Source organism: Miniopterus natalensis, chromosome 1 (genome assembly GCF_054644295.1).
Source record: "Miniopterus natalensis isolate mMinNat1 chromosome 1, mMinNat1.hap1, whole genome shotgun sequence".
NCBI classification, from domain to species: domain Eukaryota; kingdom Metazoa; phylum Chordata; class Mammalia; order Chiroptera; family Miniopteridae; genus Miniopterus; species Miniopterus natalensis.
Genome location: NC_142081.1, coordinates 158,882,372 through 158,904,227, shown reverse-complemented (window position 1 = coordinate 158,904,227; position 21,856 = coordinate 158,882,372). Strand labels below are relative to the sequence as shown.

Genomic DNA, 21,856 nt, shown 5'->3' with positions numbered 1-21,856 from the left:
GCTTGTCTGGTCTTGTGTTTCAAAATTTTATCAGTATTAATTTCTAATATTGTAAATATCAAGAGATATAACCCAGAGAGACGTAAGTTCTTTGGGGCCCTCAATACTTTTTAAGAGTGTAAAGGGGCCTGAGGCCAAAACAGTTGAATCAGATTGTAAAATCTAGAGGAGTAGGGGCACTGTCTTGTGTAGTATTTTTGCCACAGCTCTTAGCCCACTGCCTCTCAGATGGTCCACGGTTGGTTAAATATTTGCTAAATAAACAAATGACTGTATATCTAAAAGTGCTTTTACATAGAGAGAGCAAACACTGGGCGTTGCCTCTACTCTCCTCGGTTGCCTTGGACTAGCTAATAGCTTTGAGGAAGAGGGGTCCCTTCATTATGTACATATATACATTGCATATCATGTACACATATGTAGTATATAGCTTGATGATATAGGCCACAAATGACTAATCAGTTGGCCAACATCCCGTGTTTTCGTTAATGATCTCATAGTCCCACCTGCTGATTCCTCCCTGGGAACAAGCGGACACCTGGCAGAGCAGATGGCCTTGTTGCTGCGGCCCGACAGATGCAGTCTCGGACTTTATTCACTAAGAAAGCGAAACAGCATCTTTCCTTTCATGTAAGCTTGCAGAATAATAGTAATTATTAGTAGTAATACCCTCAGCTAGAATTGCCATCTTCTTTATATGTCAATCACACCTCACTCAACAAAGGTGAAGTGATAAAGAGAGGGAACAGAAGCTCCCATCTTTGTAATGTGTCGCTACTATGCATAAACAAAAAGGTCAAATGCCCAACAATACGTTAACAGCAGTTATCTCTGCTTTATTAATTTTTGCCGTATCTGACTTTTTATAATGACATGCATGTCTTTTCTTATCTGAAAAATAAACAAAAATAAAGAAAATACAAAGATGCAAAAAAAGGCGGTGCCCTCTCGAGGAGTGAAGACATGGGCTAGCCCAGTCACCATCCCACCAGCACGGGCTCCGTGGCCCGCTCTGTGCCCTGGGCGCCGCTCCAAGGAGCCCGATTCAGCAGGGCTGGTGGGCCTGCGTTTCTTAAATCTCCTGAAGTGATTTGGATGCAGTCCTGAGAGTCTAGGGCGCACTGAGAAGTACTGGGTTTACTCCCTTGTCTTAGTCATTAATAATGGATGCACTCATGGTCTCCACGAACCAGTAAGATGTTGAAAGAACCATAATATGATTTTGATATCACAAGAATCACATTTCTAAATGCCAGGGAGGAGTTGCATAATGTTGCTTAGGAGTTAAAGAATCCTTTATAAACAGATATTGCCTCTGTTTATAAAGCTATGATTTCTGCTTGAGCTGAGCCAATGACATTTCTCTGTGACAAATTTGGGAAAGAGAAACTAAGAAATGGAGCATGTTCATGGGAGGCTCAGCAGCTGGAAGGTCACAAAGGCTGGGGCTTAGGAAGCCCCAGATGAGCAAGCAGCCGGGGCCCAACAAGTAAACAGAGGAAGCTGGCCGGTGGGAAGCGGGGGAAAGAGAGGGGCACGGAGTATGCCTGAGGCCTGCTGACTTTCCAGTTTCTGCTGTGCTCTGAGGAGGCCTTACTGTGCTGTGCTTCTCACGCACAGATTTCTATGAGCTTCCTCTTGCAGCTTTAGAAAAAGAAAAATAATCCTATCCTTCTTGAGCCAGCTTGAATGGGCCTCAGCTCCTCGGAGAGCATCGGTCCTCTTTAGTGCCAAGGAGCAGAGGACACGGTGACGTGTGAAGATAGAATTCATTGTCCAGGCCAGGAAACTTTTTAAAGGAAAAAGGAGGCCAGTAATCACGCTAGGACAACAGGTGTAAAAACACTAGGACCATCGCGGGCAAGGAGACGGATGGTGACTGAGGACGCCCGGCTTCCATGCCTAACCCTACCCCTTCCTTTGCACCTGGCCTTTCGTAAGTCACTCATCTATGTTTCTAGAGTCGTATAAATATAAAGGTAATTTGATACCTGCCATCATCCATTTAAAAATGAACACAGCCCGGCCGGGCGTGGCTCAGCGGTTGAGCATTGACCTAGGATCCAGGCGATCGGGGTTCGATTCCTGGTCAGGGCCCATGCCCGGGTTGCGGGCTCGATCAGTGGCTCTCTCGTCATTGATGTCTCTCTCTCCCCCTCTCCTTTCCTCTCTCTGAAATCAATAAAGATATATTTAAAATAAAAGTAAAATAAAATAAATAAAAATGAACAGTCTCAGTTTCCTTGACTATAACGTAACAGATTAAGTGATGTGTAAGGTTTTCTTCTTGTTCTAAGGGTCTAAGCCTTTAAGAAGTCGGAAAAAAGGCAATTCGGTGATGAGGCAGACATGCGAGAGGGGGCCCTTTAAGATGCTATACAGCTGGCTGTCTTTACATAAACAACAAAGAAAAAGATATTTTACTAACTCGACTTTTAAAAAGAGGACCTGTACATAGTCACCAATTGGTGTTGTTTGGTTAAATGAGCAGTGATTATACTTCTTGAGGCGTCAGCAGAAGCTCCACAGTTGCCATGGTTCCCAAAAGGCTGGCGGGGACTAACTAGCCCAGAGCCTCAGGCTCTGGCAAAGGGTATGTGAGTATGTTTGTCCCCTTCATGCTATGTCTGAGGCTTAATGCTATCGTCCTTCCTTGGCCTATAGGATGCAAATAGGAAGTGAAACGTGAACCAGCTCTTTCCTTCTCACTGGTTTCCTTGCCAGCCCATCTTTTATTGGCCAGCCTGGGTTTGGCCGGCTCTGCATCTCTGTTTCTGTGAGATGTTCAAACTGCCAGCCAGTCTAAGGCCAAATTCAATATTCTGAGCTGCAATGTTGCTCTCAAGCAAAGTCACATGCCCACCTCACAGAGCCTGAGAATTCTGGAGCTAGAAGGCACCTTAGCTACTATATAACCTTATCTACTACATAAGTTTCAGTTTCTAGATGAGAAAAGAACAACCAGAAACAGTAACAGCTGTTAATATTCTTAATATTCAGGCCTTGTGGAAGGGACTGTGCCAGGTGCTTTATATCAATCACTTCATTTCCTTCTTGTAACAACCCTAAGGGAGCTTATTCTTATTACCCCAATTTTGAAATGAGGAAACTGAGGTTTTGAGGGGTTCGATAACTTGCTACTGGGCTTGTTCAATTTAATCCAAGTATTTGTTAGTGACAGTAAAAGGAATTTTAATCACGTTCTGATTCTCGGGACAGTGTTCTTTAGTCTAAAATGATCAATTGTGAGGCAATAGGCATTCATTATGCGCCCACCATGTACCAGGCACTGTGCTGGGTGCCGGGATCATCAGTGGGGTTACCAAAGGAAATGAAATGTAACATAAAATCCTGCCTTTCTAGGCTCTACAGAGGAAAAGGGATTGCTGGGTCTTTGCAAAGCTCTGTCTTCAGGGAGATCAGGACGCCTGACAGAGAAGGCCTGCTCAGCGCTCAGAATGTCCCCCAGGAAGCGAGTGTAGGCAGACAAGGGGGGAAGCACTGCTATGCCTCTTTTGCAACTGAGAAAAGTTAAGCAGAAATGACTACAGGGTTTGCCTAGTACAAGCCAGTAACCAGTGAAGCCAACTAGTTTTGGTTCCTTCCACTCTATGCACTGGCCAAAGTTAAAATCTCCCTTCAGTCACCTCTGATGACTGCAGAACTCAAGGACAATTATCATTTGAGGCAAATTCTTCTAATAGGAATTATGCTACTAAGCTTCTCACAATTAGCCAAACCTACCCCTTAGAATTACATACCTTTTATCTCTTTCCTTTTTGATGTAGACAAGCCAGGGCATGGACAGCCTTTGAATGAAACAACTGAGAACTGGGAGTATCGAGGTGGATTATATTACAACTATATTAAAGTCAGGTTATGAATGAATTGTCCCATAATAATACTACTGGAAATAATAGCAAGGCCGTGATGGATCACCTGTTCTGTGCCTGATACTGTGCCGAGTGCTCTGCACAGATGGCCTCACTCGGTCTCACAACAGTGCACACACAGGCAGATCCAGGGTCTGTGTGGAGCTTACACAATGTGAGGAGGCCCTTCCTAAGGAAAAGAAAAAAAAAATTATTTTTATATCATCACCTGAGGATATTTCTTTCCATTGCTTTTCAGAGAGAGTGGAAGGGAATGAGAGAGAGAGAATCATCGATGTGAGAGGGACACATCAATTGGTTGCCTCCTGCACATGCCCCAACTGGGACTGGGGATCAAACCTGCAACCGAGGTATGTGCCCTTGGCTAGAATCAAACCCCGGACCCTTCTGTCCATGGACTGACGCTCTAACCACTGAGCCAAACTGGCTAGGGCAGGAAAAGAAAATTTTGGATGCAGAAGTATGTACAGGGCCTTGGAAGGGCCTGTGATGTGAGGGGCCAGAAGCTTAAGCTTTGTGAGCTTCACGGTAAATGCAGCACAGTGCCCAAAACAAGCTAATAACACCCCTGCTTTCCCAAGTAATGAAACTGAGGCTCTGAGAAGGTAAGTAACTTGCCCAAAGCCAAACGGCTTGTAAATGGCAATGCTAGGATTTGAACACAGGTGTCTGACTTAAAATCTCATGTATTTTTTTCTTTGCTTATGTGGCTTCTAACAAAAAACAAACTGTTCCCATTTACAAAGCACTAACTATATCCCATGAAAATGACACCCATGTCCCTTAAGAATTCTTATAACCTTTCCAGTTACACGAGTCATTATTACCCCCATTTACAGATGGGGAAATCAAGAATCAAGAAAGGTTAAGCACCTACCTGGCAGAAGGTCACCCAACTAGTACGCTGGATTCCTGCCCAGCAGTGTTGGCCTGAAGGGCTCTGACTCTCCCCACCATCCCACGCTGCCACCCGACAGGTGATCCGGGAGAGCAGGGTGGCAGCAATGGGAACACAAAACCTCTGGCTGAATTAAAACATTCCCATATCTGCCCACTGAAGCTAGCCCTGTCATGTGGATTCATACATCACATTGTGCAGTGGTTCCTTAATGGGGTTGGGCAATTCTGAAAGTCCACTTACCCTGTACTGTAATTTATTAGCTGGGTCAGAGACCAATCCCCATGGAGAAAACCACGCAAAAAGCCAGTCACCAAATATCAGTGCAAACTCAAGCCTCAGCCAAGATGCCCGACGGCTACGCCCTTCCCCCCATGAAGCACTGCCCGACAGAGCATCTGAGGGCTGGTGATACCTGAGGCACTGGGCAGATCACTCCTCTCGTGGGGCTCTCCTGAAACGGCCTTTCAAAGCCACCGAAGAAAATTCGTATATTGACTATAATTGTATTGTTCGACTCTAGTCGCCCAAGCAAGAGTTTACATCCTTAAACAATCCTGCCATGGGTTTCCAGGTGGGCGGGAGTGAAGACATTCAGTTCAGTTTTTCCCTTAAACATGGGCGTGCAGGGAAAACAATGGCCTTGAAGAAGCTCAGACCACGGGCTTCATCTTTTCTCGGCCATGTGAACTTAAACACTAAATTATGCTTCCCCATGGTGTTTTTATTTTTAAGTTGCCTTTCACCGCCAGATTGGGAGTCACTGATGGCTTTGGAAACCTCTATTCCAGGCACAGGTCTGCTGCCACCTGGACGGAGACGAGCTTGCTGAGGGAGGAGTGGACCCGCCGCGATGTCTCACCCAGCCCCTGGGGGACCTGAAGCTGAGGGTATGGCACAGACAGGAAACGCTGCGCCGATGATTTTGTTCTTAAGGAAAAAGCGATCGCAGCTCCCCTTTCCACACAGATTATTTTTGGGGTGTGGGTGAAAGGGCAGAAGAAATGAGGGCGGTGAGGCGAGCCCCGGAGCCTTCTGAAGGGACTAGCCAGCTGGCCGGCCCTCCTGCCCAGGGGAAGCGACAGGCAGTCTCTGAGGAATCAGGGCATCTCTGCCTGTCGCTCCGAGAGGAGCGAGGATGGTGAGGAGACAAAGCGACGCGGGCCGCCGCGGAACCGCCGCCCCGCCCCGCGCCCCGCGCCCCGCGCCCCGCGCCCCGCGCCCCGCGCCCCGCGCCCCGCGCCCCGCGCCCCGCGCCCCGCGCCCCGCGCCCCGCGCCCCGCGCCCCGCGCGCCCGGGAGGCGAGGGCGCGGGGGCTGCGCAGCGCTGCTCTCCGGGCCCACGCCGCCGCGCAGCACGCGGGCAGCCCACAAGCTCGCCCCTTTTGTGGCGTCTTTTCATTCAGTTTTGTTTATTCGTGAAGTGCGAGGGAAAGGAGTTTGGGCCCAAGAGAGATGGGGCGCAGGGAGATCGGGGTGCAGGCAGGGCGGGGTGGAAGTGGAGATGCAAATGACAGAACATAAGTGAAAGCTGTGTGAAAAGTCTAGCGCCACAGCCCTATTTGGTGTGATAAAGGAAACGCGCGTTTCTGTCCCTCCCATCCTTAACCCTGACCCGCCGCCCCGCAGACTCAGGGACGGGGTGCTCTAAGCTGGAGGGTCTGCGGAGGCGCAGGTCCTCCCCGCACAGGTTCAGCAGCGGGAGGGTGGCTGCAAGCGGCTCCCCACGCCGCGCACACGCGCGCACACACGCACACACACAGCCCCGCCTCACCTTCTCGACCGTCTGGTCCACGGCCTTCTGGAAGACCCGGGCCACCAGCAGCGTGACGCTAGTCACCAGCAGGAGCAGGGACAGCGTCCCCGCCGCGTAGAAGCAGCACCTGCCCATTCTGCGCGGCGCTCACGGGCAGGGCGCGGGCGCCCGCGACCCGACGGGGCGGAGCGGGAGGGGCCGCCGCGGGAGCTGCGGGAAGGCTCGGGCGCCCGCGGGCCAGGCGGCGGGGCGAGGGGCCGAGGGGGCGCCTGGCCGGCCCGCCCGGGAGGGAACGAGCCGCGTTGGTTTCGGTTTCCCTCGCTCGGGCAGCCGCGGCGCCCGCCTGGCGCAGCCCGGGCCGGAGAGGCAGCGCGCAGGCCTGGACGCCCGCCCGGCTCGCCGCAAGCTCGGGAGGCCGCGGCCACACCGGCAGCTGCGCGGGGAGGCGGCGGGCGGGGCGGAGGCTGGGCCCGCGGTCATGTGCCCCGCTGCGGAGGCGGCGACTCGGCCCCGCGCCCGCCCCGCCGCGCCCCCTCCCGCTCGCTGCAGGCCCCGAGCTCTCCTCCCAAAGCCGCCGGGCCTCCTTGGCTCATTCACGTATCCACTCTGCAGATACGAGCTGGGGGCCTACCAAGTGCCAAGCACCGGGCGCTCAGGATGGATACAACCTTGCCCCTGCCCCGACAAGCTCGCAAGTTAGCGGGACACTGTTGCAGCAGCTGCAGCGCAATGTAACGGTGCTTTCACCAGGTGCGCGCTGAGATCTGTGCCAACAAGCACCTTCTGGCCTGGGACCTAGGGCTCCACAGTTGAACTGGGTTTGGGGTGTAAGGGTTTGTCACATGACAAACAAGGGAAGGCAGAGGCATTCCAAGGAGAAGAGAAAGGTGTGCTCAGACACCGGGGATGAAAGAGCAAGATCGTAGGAGGAAAGAAGGAAATTCCTTTTGATGACAGGCTCAGGTGTGCCGCAGGTGGAGTGGGAGGTGTTGAGGCCTCGGGGTCAGGCTTTGAAGGACTCTTTGTGTCCCAGAGAAGAGTTGGGACTTTATCTCTCAGCCGTGGGAGTCAGCAAGAACTTCAAGCCAGTGGCCCTGACGTTGGCATCAGCTTTGTTCACCACTATGTCCCAGGCAGGCAGGCTAAAGCCTGCACACAGCAGGGACTCAATATTAGTGGGGTGAATGTCAACTATATGCCAGGCCTTGGCTGGGTGCTTACACACACCCACTTATTTAACACCCAGAGCAGCCCTGTGAGCATGTAGCTGTTTGTCCCAGTGCCAGCCGGGAGCACTGGGCAAGAGATTTGTGAGGGAGATGGACAGAGAGCTGGACCTGGGATGCAGGTGTGATCCTTGTGAAGGAGAGAAGCAAGGAAGGAAGGTTGGGTGGAAGGAAGCCTCTTACACTACAGTGCAACTGTAAAAGTTCAGCAAGGCCCTGGAGGGTTCTCAAAGCAAACTGGCCTATCCCAGGCGTCCAGTACTTTCAAGCCATGGGCCTCTTGTGCTTAGTCGTGGACTAGGAACAGCTCTAGGAAACTGGCCTTGACACCACCGACAGATGAATATCAGAGGACAGATATCAGAGCTCAGCAGCTGGGGCAGGGCCACTGGTCAGTTATGCTCTGCACTGGAAGATCTGAGAAATGCATTTTCTTGGCCACTGTAGTAGTTGTGTTCCCATTTTACACACAAGGGAACCAGGGCTCCAAGAGATACGTTGTAACCTAACAAGCTCAACCAGTTGCTGAGTGGTGGATCCTGCCTGGACCAGAATGCAGGCCTCGCGGCCTCTGAACCCCTCACTCTTTCTGTCCTATGCATTGCTGCCTCCCAGCTGCCATCAGTGAGAGTCCGGGGACAGGGAATTCAGCTGGGAGACTTGGCTAAGGACTTGGTGAGATGCTGTGATGCATTAAAAATGGTGGCAAATTCTTTGCCACTCCTTTCAAGAGGTGAGGTCTATACCTTCTCCCTTTGAATTTGTGCTAGATTTAGTGATCCATTAAATCAATAAAATACAGTTGAAATCACCATATCCTGGAACTTCTGAAGCTAGATGACAAGTGTCTTGCAACTCTTGCCTGGGCCTCTGGAAATCGTTGCTCTGGGAGCTCTGAGCCACTTCTAAGTCAGGCACCCTGCGACCTCCATGCCGGAGAGAACACAGGAGAGACTGAGAGATGCCTTGAGCCTGCAGGAAGAGAGATGCCCTGTTGGCCCTCCAGTGTCCCCAGCCATTTGAGTCATGGGCCGTTAGACATGTGGAGCAGAGTGATCCCTCCTCAAAATGCAAAATGAAGGATTGTTGTTTTAAGCCACTGAATTTTGGCAGAGTGTCTTGCTCAGGTTTAGACAGCTGGAGCAGACTGTGAGGGGAGGGCTGAACCTGGACCGCCTCAGTGACTGCCCGGCTCTGCCCGGCTGGAGCCACTCAGGGTCTTCACGCGGCAGCCCCAGAGAGCCAGACCTGGGCGGGGCTGGAATGCTTCACGTCTTCCGAGTGTCGTGGCCACAGTGCTTGGGCGGCTGCCTGATCTTACGTAAGCACCAACCTCAGGCTTTCCCTACCCCCAGTTCGGCTCCATCTCTCCTTTAGATTCCAGCCATCTAGCTAAGCTCTGCCCCGCGCTCCAGTTTGCTGAGGGGGCCATGCTCACCCACCCATCCTCACTCATCCTTTCCTAGGGGCCTTCTGCAGTCTCGGTGTGTCCTCTCTGTTAACTAGAAAAAAGATCTGGTAACCTGCCTGCCTGAGTGTTCGGCAACTAGCAGCTGAGGCTCAAATTGAACCCCATCTCCCGACTAAGACCAGATTTTCTGTTTGCTGGCTCCACTCTCGGGAGCAAACTCCATAGCTACCCGCCTGCGCCAGCCCTGGGCCACCCATCCTGGTTCAGTCTCCCTCCTCGCTGTTCATCGAGGTCCCTTCTTGCTACTTGTCTGGGCCACTAGGGAGTAACAGGCTGTGGGGATGGAGGGAGCGACCCAGGCTTGACAAACACATCTCTGTGTGGGGAGAGTTTCTGACAAGAGTCTCCAACTCAGCCGCCCTCGGTTTGCCTTCCCCTCGAGGCCCGCCCACGTGGGCAGCACCCCTCTCTCCCTCCCACTGCCAGGCAGTTGGTAAGCTGCTTCCCCTTTAAAACTCTGGTTCGAACTGCACAAAACCTCTTTCTTGGTTCCTCTTAGCACAGCTGACCAGACTAGCATTTTAAAAATGTGCCAATCACTAAGAGAGACCAAAGAGGACCTAATTACAGAAAATACGAACAACTTAGAAACACACCAAACCTTGTATTCCCAAAATAGCAGTCTGTGTGATCGCGCAGGGATTCGTCTTGTAGGGAGCTGATGCAACTTTTAGCACCTGGCCTGGCTGCCTTTCTGCTCAGTCCATCTCCTCACCCCATGGCAGCGCCTGGCAGGGACTTTACCCAAAGCCCCCGAATTCTCCTACAAGCTTCCCAAAGCCCCTTGGTACATCTTCCTCATTTCAGATCTACACGTGTCCCCTCCGTTGCTCATTGGCACGATTAAGTCTGTGTGTGTGTGTGTGTGTGTGTGTGTGTGTGTGTGCGCGTGTGTGTGTGTGTGAGACAGAATCTCTCACCACACAGGTGAGACTCCGCCCTCCACACAGGCAGTGGCCACTGCACGCCCGCCCAGACTAGTGACCCCGTCACACTCTCCTGGGCAGGCTGTGTGGGGGGAGGTCAGCGCTTTTGCGAGGTGGCTGGGGGGCTAACACCTGGCAGGGAGACAATCAGGTTTTCCCATGACCTCGCTTTCCCTACAGTCCAAAGAACAAGGACTCTGAGAAGGACAAGTGCCCTTAGGAACGAGTGAGTGGCGCTTGGTGCCTGTTACAAATTACACAATCGTTCAGGTCTCAGAAAGAGAAAGAGCCTCCTTCACAGGCTCTAAGACAGGCTCCAGGGCAACAGACTCTAAGACAGGGGGAAGCAAGAAGGGCGCTTGGGGCCCCGCCTTAAATTTAGAATATTGATATTATCCTTGAAGGAGGTTCATCATATAGTCATTGTGTAGTTTTATGTTAAAAGTGTTAAGGTGTTAAATGGAAAGACCACAATTTTTACAACCCCGTGTGGCAGGCAATCTCCAAATACGACAGTCAACAAGTCTTCCTTCCTTTGCAGGCTCCTGCTGCTCCCCCGCCCCCCGGGCGGCCAAGTGCCTGCTTTAGCGGCGAGAATGGGATGGAACCGCTGGCAGTGGCGAGTTCCAGGTCCAGGTCTTAAGGTACCTGGCAGCTCTTTCCTTTACCTTCTTGGGATCCAGCTACCATGGTGGAAGCTCGGAGTCCACCACTGGATGGGGAGAGGCCACGGAGAGGGACCCGGAGGATGCCACGGCCCACCTAGCTCCCGGGTGAACGCGGTCATAGGCTACCTGGAGCGCAGATGACTCGCCCTCCCTGCTGAGCCCCACCCGCACTGAAGAACCGTGAGCAAATGAGTGTGTATTAACTACGAAGTTTTGGGGTGGTTTGTTACACCACGATAGGTCATCGAAACACCATGTTTTGTTATTTATTAATTATTTTAATATCCCAGGGGCCTCAAAAAGGAATGGAAGTGGCCGTAGGCCTTACTCACTTTGTGATCAGCCTGACTCAAAGGGGCTTCTAAACTTCTTGACTTCCTTACCGTGGCTTGTAGGTGATCTGCAGAATGTACCGTCACATCCTCCTGATTTCATATTTGTTATTGCTAAATGTCTGTGGCGCATTCTTAACCCTGAGCAATGCAGGATCCGTAAGAAAAAATTTCTCTCTTCTCCATTCTGACCTTACCAATCTCCCCAAACTTCTTGTGTGTACAGAACATCTTTACGACGCCAGCTCCCTGGGTTAGAGCTGCTTCTCCCCGTGTGTGGTATCATAGCCGGCCAGGGCAGGGGGGGCCGGAGGTTGTCCATGACCCTGTCTGCTGCCCCCTCCAACCAGGAAACCCTGTGGCTCCCCTGCTATCATCTTTGTACCACAAGCTAGGGGAATATTCTTAGTGTGCCTGGCTTTGGTTTTGTTCGGTTGGGGTTATAGGAAAATGAGAACCCTCTCTTGAAATCCTCTCTTTTCCGTTCCTCTAAGGATGCAGAGCTTTTGAAACACAAATAGGAAGTAGCAACCCTGACGATGCCCTGGGGAGCAGAAACTCTACCTCTGTTTTAAGGATGAGGAAACAGGCACAGAGAGGCTGACAAAGTAATCCAGAGTCACAGGCCAGTGAGGAGCAAAGCTAGGACTGAAACCCAGGTCCGTCGGACACTCAGCCGGGCTCTTAGCCTCCTGCCCACCGCCTGGGCCTGCTGGCCGCGTGCTTCCTGAGCGCAAGAGGAAAAAGGAGTGAACTCTGATGAAGAAGCTGTGTGGTACCGACATCCCTGGTGACGTGGGCAACCACCAAGGGCAGTGGGCTGGCATTAGTTGTTTGAGAGAAGGAATCCTTCTGGCCTTGATGTTGGACTAGAACGGCGAGCCGGGGTAAGAGAAGCGGCTGGTTACCCTCTGCCTCAAGGTGACTAAAAATATAATTTCCAATGTATGTTCTGACGCGAACATTATTCTAATCTGTTCTCACTTAAGGTAGTTTGATGGTACTTCCCAGAAGCAAATGAAGCTTGAGTTGTGTGTTTATTTTATCTTTTAAAGAATAATTTATTGATTTTTTTTAGAGAGAGAGAGGAAAAAACCACATTGATGTGAGAGCACAACATGGATTGGCTGCCTCCTGCACGCCCCTACCAGGAATTGAACCCGAAACTAGGCATGTGACCTTGACCTGGAGTCGCACTGGCACCCTCCTGGTGCACGGGATGATGCCAACCAACTGAGCCGCACTCGCCAGGCCTGAGCGCTGTGTTTAGACAGCCATTCAACTCAGTGTGGCAAACACAGTATGTTATGAAATATCAGGGTAGTCGGATTCCTGCACATTATGAAATCAGGACTAAATAAACAACACAAGCGTTTATGGTTATTTTTTAATGATTCAGTCCATGGGTAGAAGTTACTTTAAATGAGAAAGTCAGGTTTACTCCGTATCGCTCTCTGGCGATGGGTAATGAGGAGGGGACTGCCGGAGGGCGAGGACCGTCCTGTCAGCCCTGGGTGGTGGGGAGGAAGCGTTTGGCTGGGGGCCAGGTAAGGGCTGGGGCTGGAGGTGAAGGTATTAGACTCTGGAAAAGGGTGAAAATAAGACCTGCGCCTCACCTCTAACTTTGTGCCCACAGGACTCCTGGCCACCAACCACCCTGACTTCATCCCCTGGCCCTCTGTGAAAGCATTACCCCGAAGCGGATCCAACTTCCAAGAAGACTGTTATTTAGTTACTTTTACAACCGTTGGTTTAGAAACATTTCCAGCTCTCTGATAAACAACAAACACTGTCTCCTTTTAGCCCGAATGAAGAATGTTTCAGAATATTCACGACAAGTGATTGCTTCGGTTGCAGTGCCAACCAGCTTCAGCAGCACTGTGTCCCTGCCTTTCTCACTAAACTAGAAGAGGCAAAGTTACCAATCACTGTTCTTCAAAAAATTAAACATAGACTTACCATATGTTCCAAAAATTCCACTCTTAGGTATAGACCCAAAAGGACTGAAAACTGGTATCTAAACAAATATTTGAACACACGTGTTCACAGCAATATTACTCACCATAGCCAAAGGTGGAAACAGCCCAAATGTCTACCAGCCGGGCACCTGCTCCCACCCTCCCACAGACAGGGGGATACAGGCACGCTGTCTTTCTTGATGGTTACATATTCAAGAGATGGCTCCCAATCCTTGAGAAAGACATTCCTGGATTGTAAAGATCGCAAGAGACTTAGTTTTGAAAAAGATTTACATATATCTCAAGGGGGCAGAGGGAGAATTTACAATTACAAGTTTCCTAAAGAAAAGCAGGGGAGGGGGAGTCTCTTTCTGTCATTGAGTCAGGGAAAATTCATTTTTTTCTCCATTTGTATTTACCCTTATGATCAACACCCCTCTTCCCCTCCTACCCTGTGAAACTACACCCGCCTTGCTCAGAGGCTAACTTGACTAAGGAGTTTTAGAGGCAGGAGTGGAACCAAGAGCAGGAATGGCAGGTTAATTTGGAGAAAGCAAACCGGTCAATCTGGGCAGGGCAGAGATGGAGAGAACCAGCCACACCCCGGGATGCCTGAGACGTACTTGCCATGGGTGCCTGCGCTTTCTGTCCACCTCAGCTGTCTTCTATAATAACTGCCTCTTAAGTGGACACAGATTCTGATAAAAACAACTCATCGTAAATTTAAATAAGACTTCAAAGCAATGCAATGATCACGACCATAAAAATGCTGCGTGAAGCTAAAGGCCTTGTAGGAAATGACACGGATCTGTAAATGGGGATGATCTTTGTAACGCAGGAGAGTCAGCAACAGAAACCCAGAGAATGATTGTTGATGACCTAAGTACTCCAGTGAACGTCCTTACCAAAGCGTGTTCCCCTCTTCTAGATATCTCAAATGTATTTTAGCTAAGAGGTTTTAAAAAATTGCCTCAAAGGACATTGTAAAAATAATTTGTTTTGTTTACCATCTATGGTGATATGAAAAGAAAGTTTTTCTCTGGATCCTGAGAAATGAATGAATAAATGAATGAGTGTAACTCCTGGACACTAAGGGTACCAGATGTGGGGGCTTATACAAATGAGGTGGAGATCTTCGCTGTGTGTCCTGAAGCTGTCCTTTGTGGAAATTGTGTGACATGGGAACCTGACTCTTGACACTGTATAAACATGGAGAAACTGCCCGGCCAGGCGTGGCTCAGCGGTTGAGCAGCGACTTATGGTCCTACAGATCGTGGTTCGATTCCCAGTCAGGGCACATGCCCGGTTGCTAGCTCGGTCCAGGGTGTACAGGAGGCAGCCGATCAATGACTCATCACTGATGTTTCTGTCTCTCTCTCCCTCTCCCTTCCTCTCTCTGAAATCAATAAAGATTTTTTTTTTTTAATGGAGAAACCAAAGCAGAAAGATTCAGTCATGAGATTATTTCTGCAGTGTCTGGAAGAGTTCCTGGAACATAGTAGATTCCTAGTATTTGTGGGAAGTTGACCATCAAGCCTTTGCCGTAGGTGGGAGGAGCTTAGGGGCTCTAGCTCAGGAAGGACGGGACCTCCCGGCCGTCTCTGTGCGGGGTGTGTGTTCTAGAGCACCCCACACGCTGCTCTCCACATCCACGTGCTTTCAGTCAGCAGTTCTGTGCAGAGCTCTTCAGGGTGGGGTACACCGAGAACTAGCCCTACCTCTGTGTGAACTCTGTGAGAGCAAGGATGGGTTTTGCTTTTTCTGTGCCCTAGGAAGCAGTACAGTGGAACACAGAAGATGCAAATGCTGAGTGGGAATTTGGCTAAAGCTGCCTATTGAGAACTTTTGTATTTGCTGAAATTTTGAAAGAGAGAGGGAGGGTGGGAGAAAAAGCCTGATGGATGGATTTGGGGAAAGGAGTTATGTTTTCAAATCCTCAAATATGTTTTGGCTTTCTTCTTAGCAGCAGCCATCGGCTCTAGCAGTCTTATTTTCCCCTGAATTGATCTTACCTCGAATCTTCTCAGGGATCTGCTTTCTCTCCCTGTTGGCAAAAATGTCTGAAATGATTATGAGAGGCTGGATGACATGCATGTGGGCCATTCTACAAAAAAAAAAAAAAAGGCATTATCTGACTAGCCTAACCCAACACACTCCAAACTGGATTTTGTTTTCTAAGGTGTGTGACTTTGTCCTTAGTGCGTAAGTCTGTAGTGTGGAGACAAAACACACCAGACCATCAAGTAGGTGATTTTATTCAGGTTATTGCATTGGGGAAAATGCTCTTTAAGAAAGAATAAACATCTCAAAGGAAAAATGAGGGTCTGGGGTTTTGGAAAGGCCGGTATACAAGAGTCGTAAGGAAGGGAAAGACAGGTCTTATCTCTGATAGGCAGGTAGTCCTTTTAGGCTTAGCTGAAACGCAAAAGGTGGGGACATTTCTCATATAAAAAGTTCAACACTGTCAGTGGACTCTGGAGTCCCTCTGTGCTTGAATCCTGCTTCCATCACTTAGTAGCTGTGTGACCTTAGGCAAATTACTTAACCTCTCTGTGTCTTCGTTTCTTCATCTATATCAAATGAAAATAATAATAATTCTTACCTCATGGAGATGTTGTAAGGATTAAATGAGATGAAACATATAAAGTGCCTGGAACTACATATGTGCTAGATAAATGTTACTTCCATTTGTAAGTATTCTGAATAGACAAAAATTAGGTCTACAAGGAGGGACAAAACTTGCTGGTGATCTCATTTCAAACTTTGCCAAAGGCAAGAAGCCTCACTGGGATAAGACAAATTGTTTTAATGCCTCCCTAAGAAGCTGATGCAAAGAAAGGCTGATATACAAATGTACAAATGTACAAATGAAATAACTTAGGAACTTTTTTCTTAAAAGAATAAGTTATAAAGTCATTTAAATAATAATTGAAACCTTTTTGTGTGTATATGTGTAAGTAGTTTTCATTTATATACAACGGACACTGGAATTTGTTTAAATAAATAGTTTAAGATGAGGTCCTATTATTATTTCATTTTGTGGAATGTTAGTCTTTAAAATGGTCTTGGGGGGGACATTAAAGATGGTGGAGGATTGAGTGGAAGCTACACTGACACTCTCCCAGGACCAAACTGGAATTACAACTAAAATATAGAAAAACCATCCTGAATAATCAACTGCAACTGAAGACGAGCTGGAGAGCTACTCATAACCAAGGAGGAAAAGTGGAGCCCACATAGAGACTGGTAGGAAGTGCAGAGGGGAGAGGGCTGCTGGGCTCCCACAGGCAGCAGCTGAAGGTCCAGAGGGAGGTCTCAGCTGTGGGGGTTCCCACTAAGGACTCTGGGGCCTAAACCCCAGGCTGGGCTTCCCAGCCAAGAGATCAGAACTGAGAAAGGTGCCCACATAACATCTGGCTGTAAAAAGCAGTAGGGTTTCTGTCTGCCAGGGAGAGACGGCTAGAAATGCAGGCACCCTCTTAAAGAGCCAACACACAAAGTTTCATGTGCAGTAACTCATCTTGGGCTCTGGCGGAGGGAGGGCAGAGTGGACTGGAGCTGTGTGAGGAGAATCTAGGGTTGTGAGCTCTGGAGATGGAGCTCAGAGGGCACCTCTCTGGACTCCTGTGTTGAGTCATTCCCTCATACTGAAGAGGACGTCTTTCTCAGGCAGACAATTTGCTGCTTTTGCCTGGGGGGGTGGGGAGAGCAGTTGTCCCATCCTGCTGGAAAACCTCTCACCCTACCCAGAGGAGTTTCTACAGCCTGAAGCTCATTAAGAGAATCAGATTAATCAGCCTGCAAGCAGAGGCAGACCTCACAGTGCTTTGAGTTTTTGCCTGATCTGCTTCTGGACCTGGGCCTTGGAAAAGCAGACTTTGGTGTGCATCTTGGTCCTGTCTAAACACACCCAGCCCCAGCAGAGGAGACCTCAAACCAAGGGTTGTTGATAGCTCCAAACAGGGTACTCAGGACCAGGTACAAACTGCGTCTGACATAGGCCTGCACCAGAGACCCACCAAAAAGACTGAGTCCTAGCAGATCTACCTAATACAAAGAAACAAACCCAAACAGGCAGCCAAAATGGGGAGACAAAAACCAAGCCTCAAATGAAAAAATAAGAGAAATCTCCAGAAAAAGAGCTAAATGAAATGGAGATAAGTAATCTATCAGATATAGAATTCAGAATACTGAGTGTAAGGATGCTCAACTGCATGAAAAAAGATATGGAAACTATGAAGGAAGTTAAGAATGACATAGCAGAAATAAAGAACACATTGGAAGTAATAAAGAGCAGATAAGAGGAAGCTGAGGACTGGATCAGCGAATTAGAAGATAGGGTAAAAAAAAAATCACTCAATCAGAGATCCAAAAAGAAAAATCAATTAAAAAATAAGAGGACAGTCTAAGGGAGCTGTGGGACAACATGAAACGTAACAATATTCACATTATAGGAGTTCCAGAAGAGGTCGAAAGGAAGCAAGGATTAGGGAACCTGTTTGAAGAAATAATGGCACAAAACTTCCCTAACCTGGTCAAGGAAAAAGTTACACAAGCTCAGGAGGCTCAGAAAGTCCCAAGCAAGAAGAATTCAAAGAGGCCCACGCTCAGGCACATCATAATTAAAATGCACATCATAATTAAATTAAGAATTCAAGACAAAGAGAGAGTATTAAAGGAAGCTAGAGAGAAGCAATCTGTTGCCTGCAAAGGAGCTCCCATAAAGCTGTCAGCTGACTTCTCATCAGAAACTCTACAGGCCGGAAGGGAATGGCATGAAGGATTCAAGGTAATGCAAAAGAAGGATCTGAAACCAAGACTACTCTACCCAGCAAGACTATCATTCAAGATAGATGGTGAAATAAAGAGCTTCCCAGACCAAAAAAGGCTAAAGGAGTTTACCACCACCAAAACAGCACTGCAGGAAATGTTAAAGGAACTGCTGTAATTAGAAGTAGAAATAGAGAAAGAAACAGGCATAAAGAATTAAAATGGCAGCAGATAAGTATCTATCAATAATAACCTTAAATATAAATGGATTAAATGCTCCAATAAATGCTGAATGGATAAAAAAATATGACCCAGATATATGCTGTCTATAAGGACCCACCTCAAAACAAAAGGCTCACACAGGATGAGAGTGAAGCGATGGAAAAAAATTTTCCATGCAAAGAGAAATGAAAAAAAAAGCTGTGGTAGTAATACCCATATCAGACAAAACAGACTTCAAAATGAAGACCATGAGAGAGATAAGAAAGGAATGCAACCAACCTGTGGATAAACCAGGGAATGTTTCTGAACCAATATTCCTTGAGAGCTGCTTTGTTCTAGGCATTTGACTAAATATTTCCTATTTGTCTTGTCCAATAAGGTAGCCACCAGCCACATATGGCTAGGGATCTGTTGAAATGTGGCCAGTCCAAATTGAGATGTGCTTAAATTTCAGACTCAGTGTTAAAAAAAGAATGTAAGATATAGCATTAATATTTTATGTCGATTATATGTTAAAATTATAATATTTTCATACGTCAGTTTAAAATCGTCATATATATTTCAACAATAAAGATAAAGAAACTTAAAAAATAAAAAAAATAAGTTCTCTATTATAAAGTTATATTCATAATATTATTTATCTGATATTATTCATAATATTTACAATTTTATGAATATTTATAATTTGTACAAAGAAGTATTTCAAAATTACTTCATTTTTGTCAGAAAAATTTATTTGGTTATTCAACTAATTATTGTTGAATAGATACTATGTGGTTTTTTTGCTGTGAAGAAGAAATTGGTGAAAAACATTGTGCCTAGTTTTAGAAAACCATTTTTCAGTTGGGAAATCATGGCATCTATCCATATAAAGGCAACTAAGAAAAAAATCCAGAACACACTAAACTCTCAAATCAGTAACATAGCAGATTGTTTTTTTAATACTTTTTATGAAGCATGATATATTCTTTCATTAATATTTATTGAATACTTGCTAGTTTTAGGCACTCTGCTGGGCACTCGGACAAACTGGTCATAATAAAAGTGGGATGTCCTGACCCCTACGTTCATTATCCCTACGTGCGGGGCAGGCTGCTGAAAACCAGTCAACACCACAGTCAAACCTTGGGAACACCAACGATTGAGGGGAAGGCAATTATGCTGAGGTCTTAGTCTTCTAGTTTTCTTTATTCTAATTACCAAGACAACTTTTGTGAACATTAACTTTTATGAACTCTTTTCAACTCTACTGAAGAGGTGAATGATGAAGCAGAATGAGTCTTTAGGTACTTTCTTAGTATAACTAATAAAGAAGAAAGACTATGTTTTATTTTATTGACTAAGGAGTTATTTCCACTTTGTCTATAAAAAGTCCCTCTGTTAATACACACAGACCCAGGGAAAATCCTCGAGATTGAAAATCTATGTCTGTAAGCAGAGGACAGAGAAAGTCAGAAAAGAGGCTGACAGCTCCAGTCTGGCAGTCACTTGAGTTTATTAAGGGAACTTCCCTAGAGGCGCATCTCGGCTGGAGGCAAGACAAGGTGGATATCCTCAGCACCACCGAGAAGGGCGGCGTGGGTGAGGGTCCTGGCGCCCGACTGGCTCAGGGAAGGAGAAAGCACCTTACGGCTTGCCCAGGGCAGGCGAAGGCTTCTTCCAGGAAGCAGCGTGCCTTGGGGAATAGGCGAAGAGCGGCTCCGAAGGGCCCCAAGGGGACTTATGGGGAGCAATCTGTTCTGGCCGGGATCTAGCTGGCAGTCTTTTAGGATGTGCTGTATAAATAGTGTATATATTTGAAAAATTTTCCCAAACTTTAATTGTTGATAATTTAGTATTAAATATATTACTTTTTAAAGATAAAAATAACTAAAATGACTGTTTAAAAATAAAAAATAAAATAAAATCATCATATATATTATTAAAATTAATTTTATGCTTCTTTTTGCTTCTTAAAATATAACCACTAGAAAGTTTAAAAGTACTTGTATGGTGTACATTTATGCCTTGCATTGTATTTCGATTGGAGAGCATAGCTTTAGATGATCTCCATACTGCAACCCTGAAACAACCTGATAACAGACTATTTTGGGGCCTGTTTTATAGAAACTGCTGAGGTTTAGAGACTGCAAGTGACTTGCCATCCTTATTCAGCACGGGGCTGTAATTCAGTCTCAGGTTGGTCTTAGCCACTATGGATATCGCCTGTTCAGTTTGGTTTGAGTCAGCACTTTTCTGGGTGACTCTAGTGTGGCACTCGGGGCCAGAATGTGGTTCCCCTACTAACTGTTTGAGGACCTTGAGCGATAATCTCCTCATGTCACTAGACATGAGCCTAATAAGTCAATAACGCATTATTGTTTTATTTGAATCACTTCTTTGGCTTCACAATCTATGGAAACAAAGACTCAGTACAACTCAAGAAATGTTTCTTTAGCATCACTATGTACAACTGTAAAAGAAGCCCAAATAACCACCATCAACTGTTAATTCCTGAGAGGGAGTTCATTATGTTTGGAGTAACACCAGAATTAATGAAAAAAACACACTTTAACTTCTCCATGTACAAAATGAGAAGATCAACACCCTTTTAGCTTAATGGTTAATAGATATAATATGATTTCTAATTGATACTTGTTCTATTGGGGGCTCTACATATGATTATTTTTCAAGTAGTCTTACAATTTTTTCCACAAAGAATCTTCCAGAACTTGAGTAATTTTGTATCAAGAAGCTCACACCAACTTTAATTTTAAAAGCAAAGGAAAATAAAACGGGGCGCCATAGTTAAGTATTTCTTTTCTGTTATTGTCTTATTTTGATTTTAATTACACTGGTGAGCATTCAAGTCCTTGTTTTCCAAATGCTCCTTGTTTCTAGTTTTTTAGTGCATATATTGATCATAGTCTGAGCTCCACTTTAGAAAGCAGCTTACCCTTTGAGGCCATAGCTGACCCTTGAAATCGTGAAGCAGGATTTTTTGCTATCACTTATATTAAAAATAATAATTTCAGTTCATGTCTGAGTGCAACTGACAAGAAAACCGGAGGACCTAGAATCCTCTTCAATTACGCTCACGTAAAATTGCCACAGAATTTGGAAACACCCCTGCTTGATCAGTACCTGTCACTGGCCCTGGCTCCTTGCTTCACCATTTCTTCTGTGTTTTTGTTATTACTGCAAACTGTCTTAATTGGCTTTGGAACAGGTGCTGTTTCATAATCCATGTTGTTTTCTTTGAAATTATGTCGCAGTAACTACTTTCTGGCAACTTTTATTTTCAACTTCAGATACAGCACATTAGTTACACTTATTCTTTAATTCATGGCACTCCAGTACCCAGTGGGTGTGCAAGGCCCTCGCCTGTTCATTCATTTATGCAACGCTTTCATCTCCTCCTCTACTTCTGTTCCTCTCCCTCTCCATAGGCAATCATTCTCAAGTGTTCTCTGTATGGATTCTTGGAAAATGTATATTTTTGTTTGTATGCATGCATTTTTAACTTATGTAAATCATATTATAGCAAAAAATGTCATTGTTTCTTCACTCAGCATTACATTTTAAAAAGTCTAACCGTATTTTTGAGCATATATCTAGATTGTTGCTTCTGATGCCTAGTTATCCATCCATTTTTACCCATGCGCATCACAGAAATGGGCCTGCACACTAATAATGCTGCCGGACACATCTGTATTCATCTTTCTTTATGGGTGAGAATTCCTCTGGATTCCTATACC

General features: G+C 46.9%; 1 protein-coding gene across 1 annotated transcript in view; it reads right to left on the bottom strand.

Annotated features, from left to right (window-relative positions):
* Positions 1-6,747, bottom strand: part of SCARB2 (scavenger receptor class B member 2) — a 47,148-nt gene extending 40,401 nt beyond the window's left edge. Inside the window, exon 1 of the mRNA XM_016207539.2 lies at positions 6,565-6,747. Within this exon, the coding sequence (XP_016063025.2) occupies positions 6,565-6,681 (117 nt within the window). The 5' untranslated portion in view covers positions 6,682-6,747. The remainder of the gene's footprint in view (positions 1-6,564) is intronic.
* Between the last annotated feature and the right edge of the window lie 15,109 nt (positions 6,748-21,856).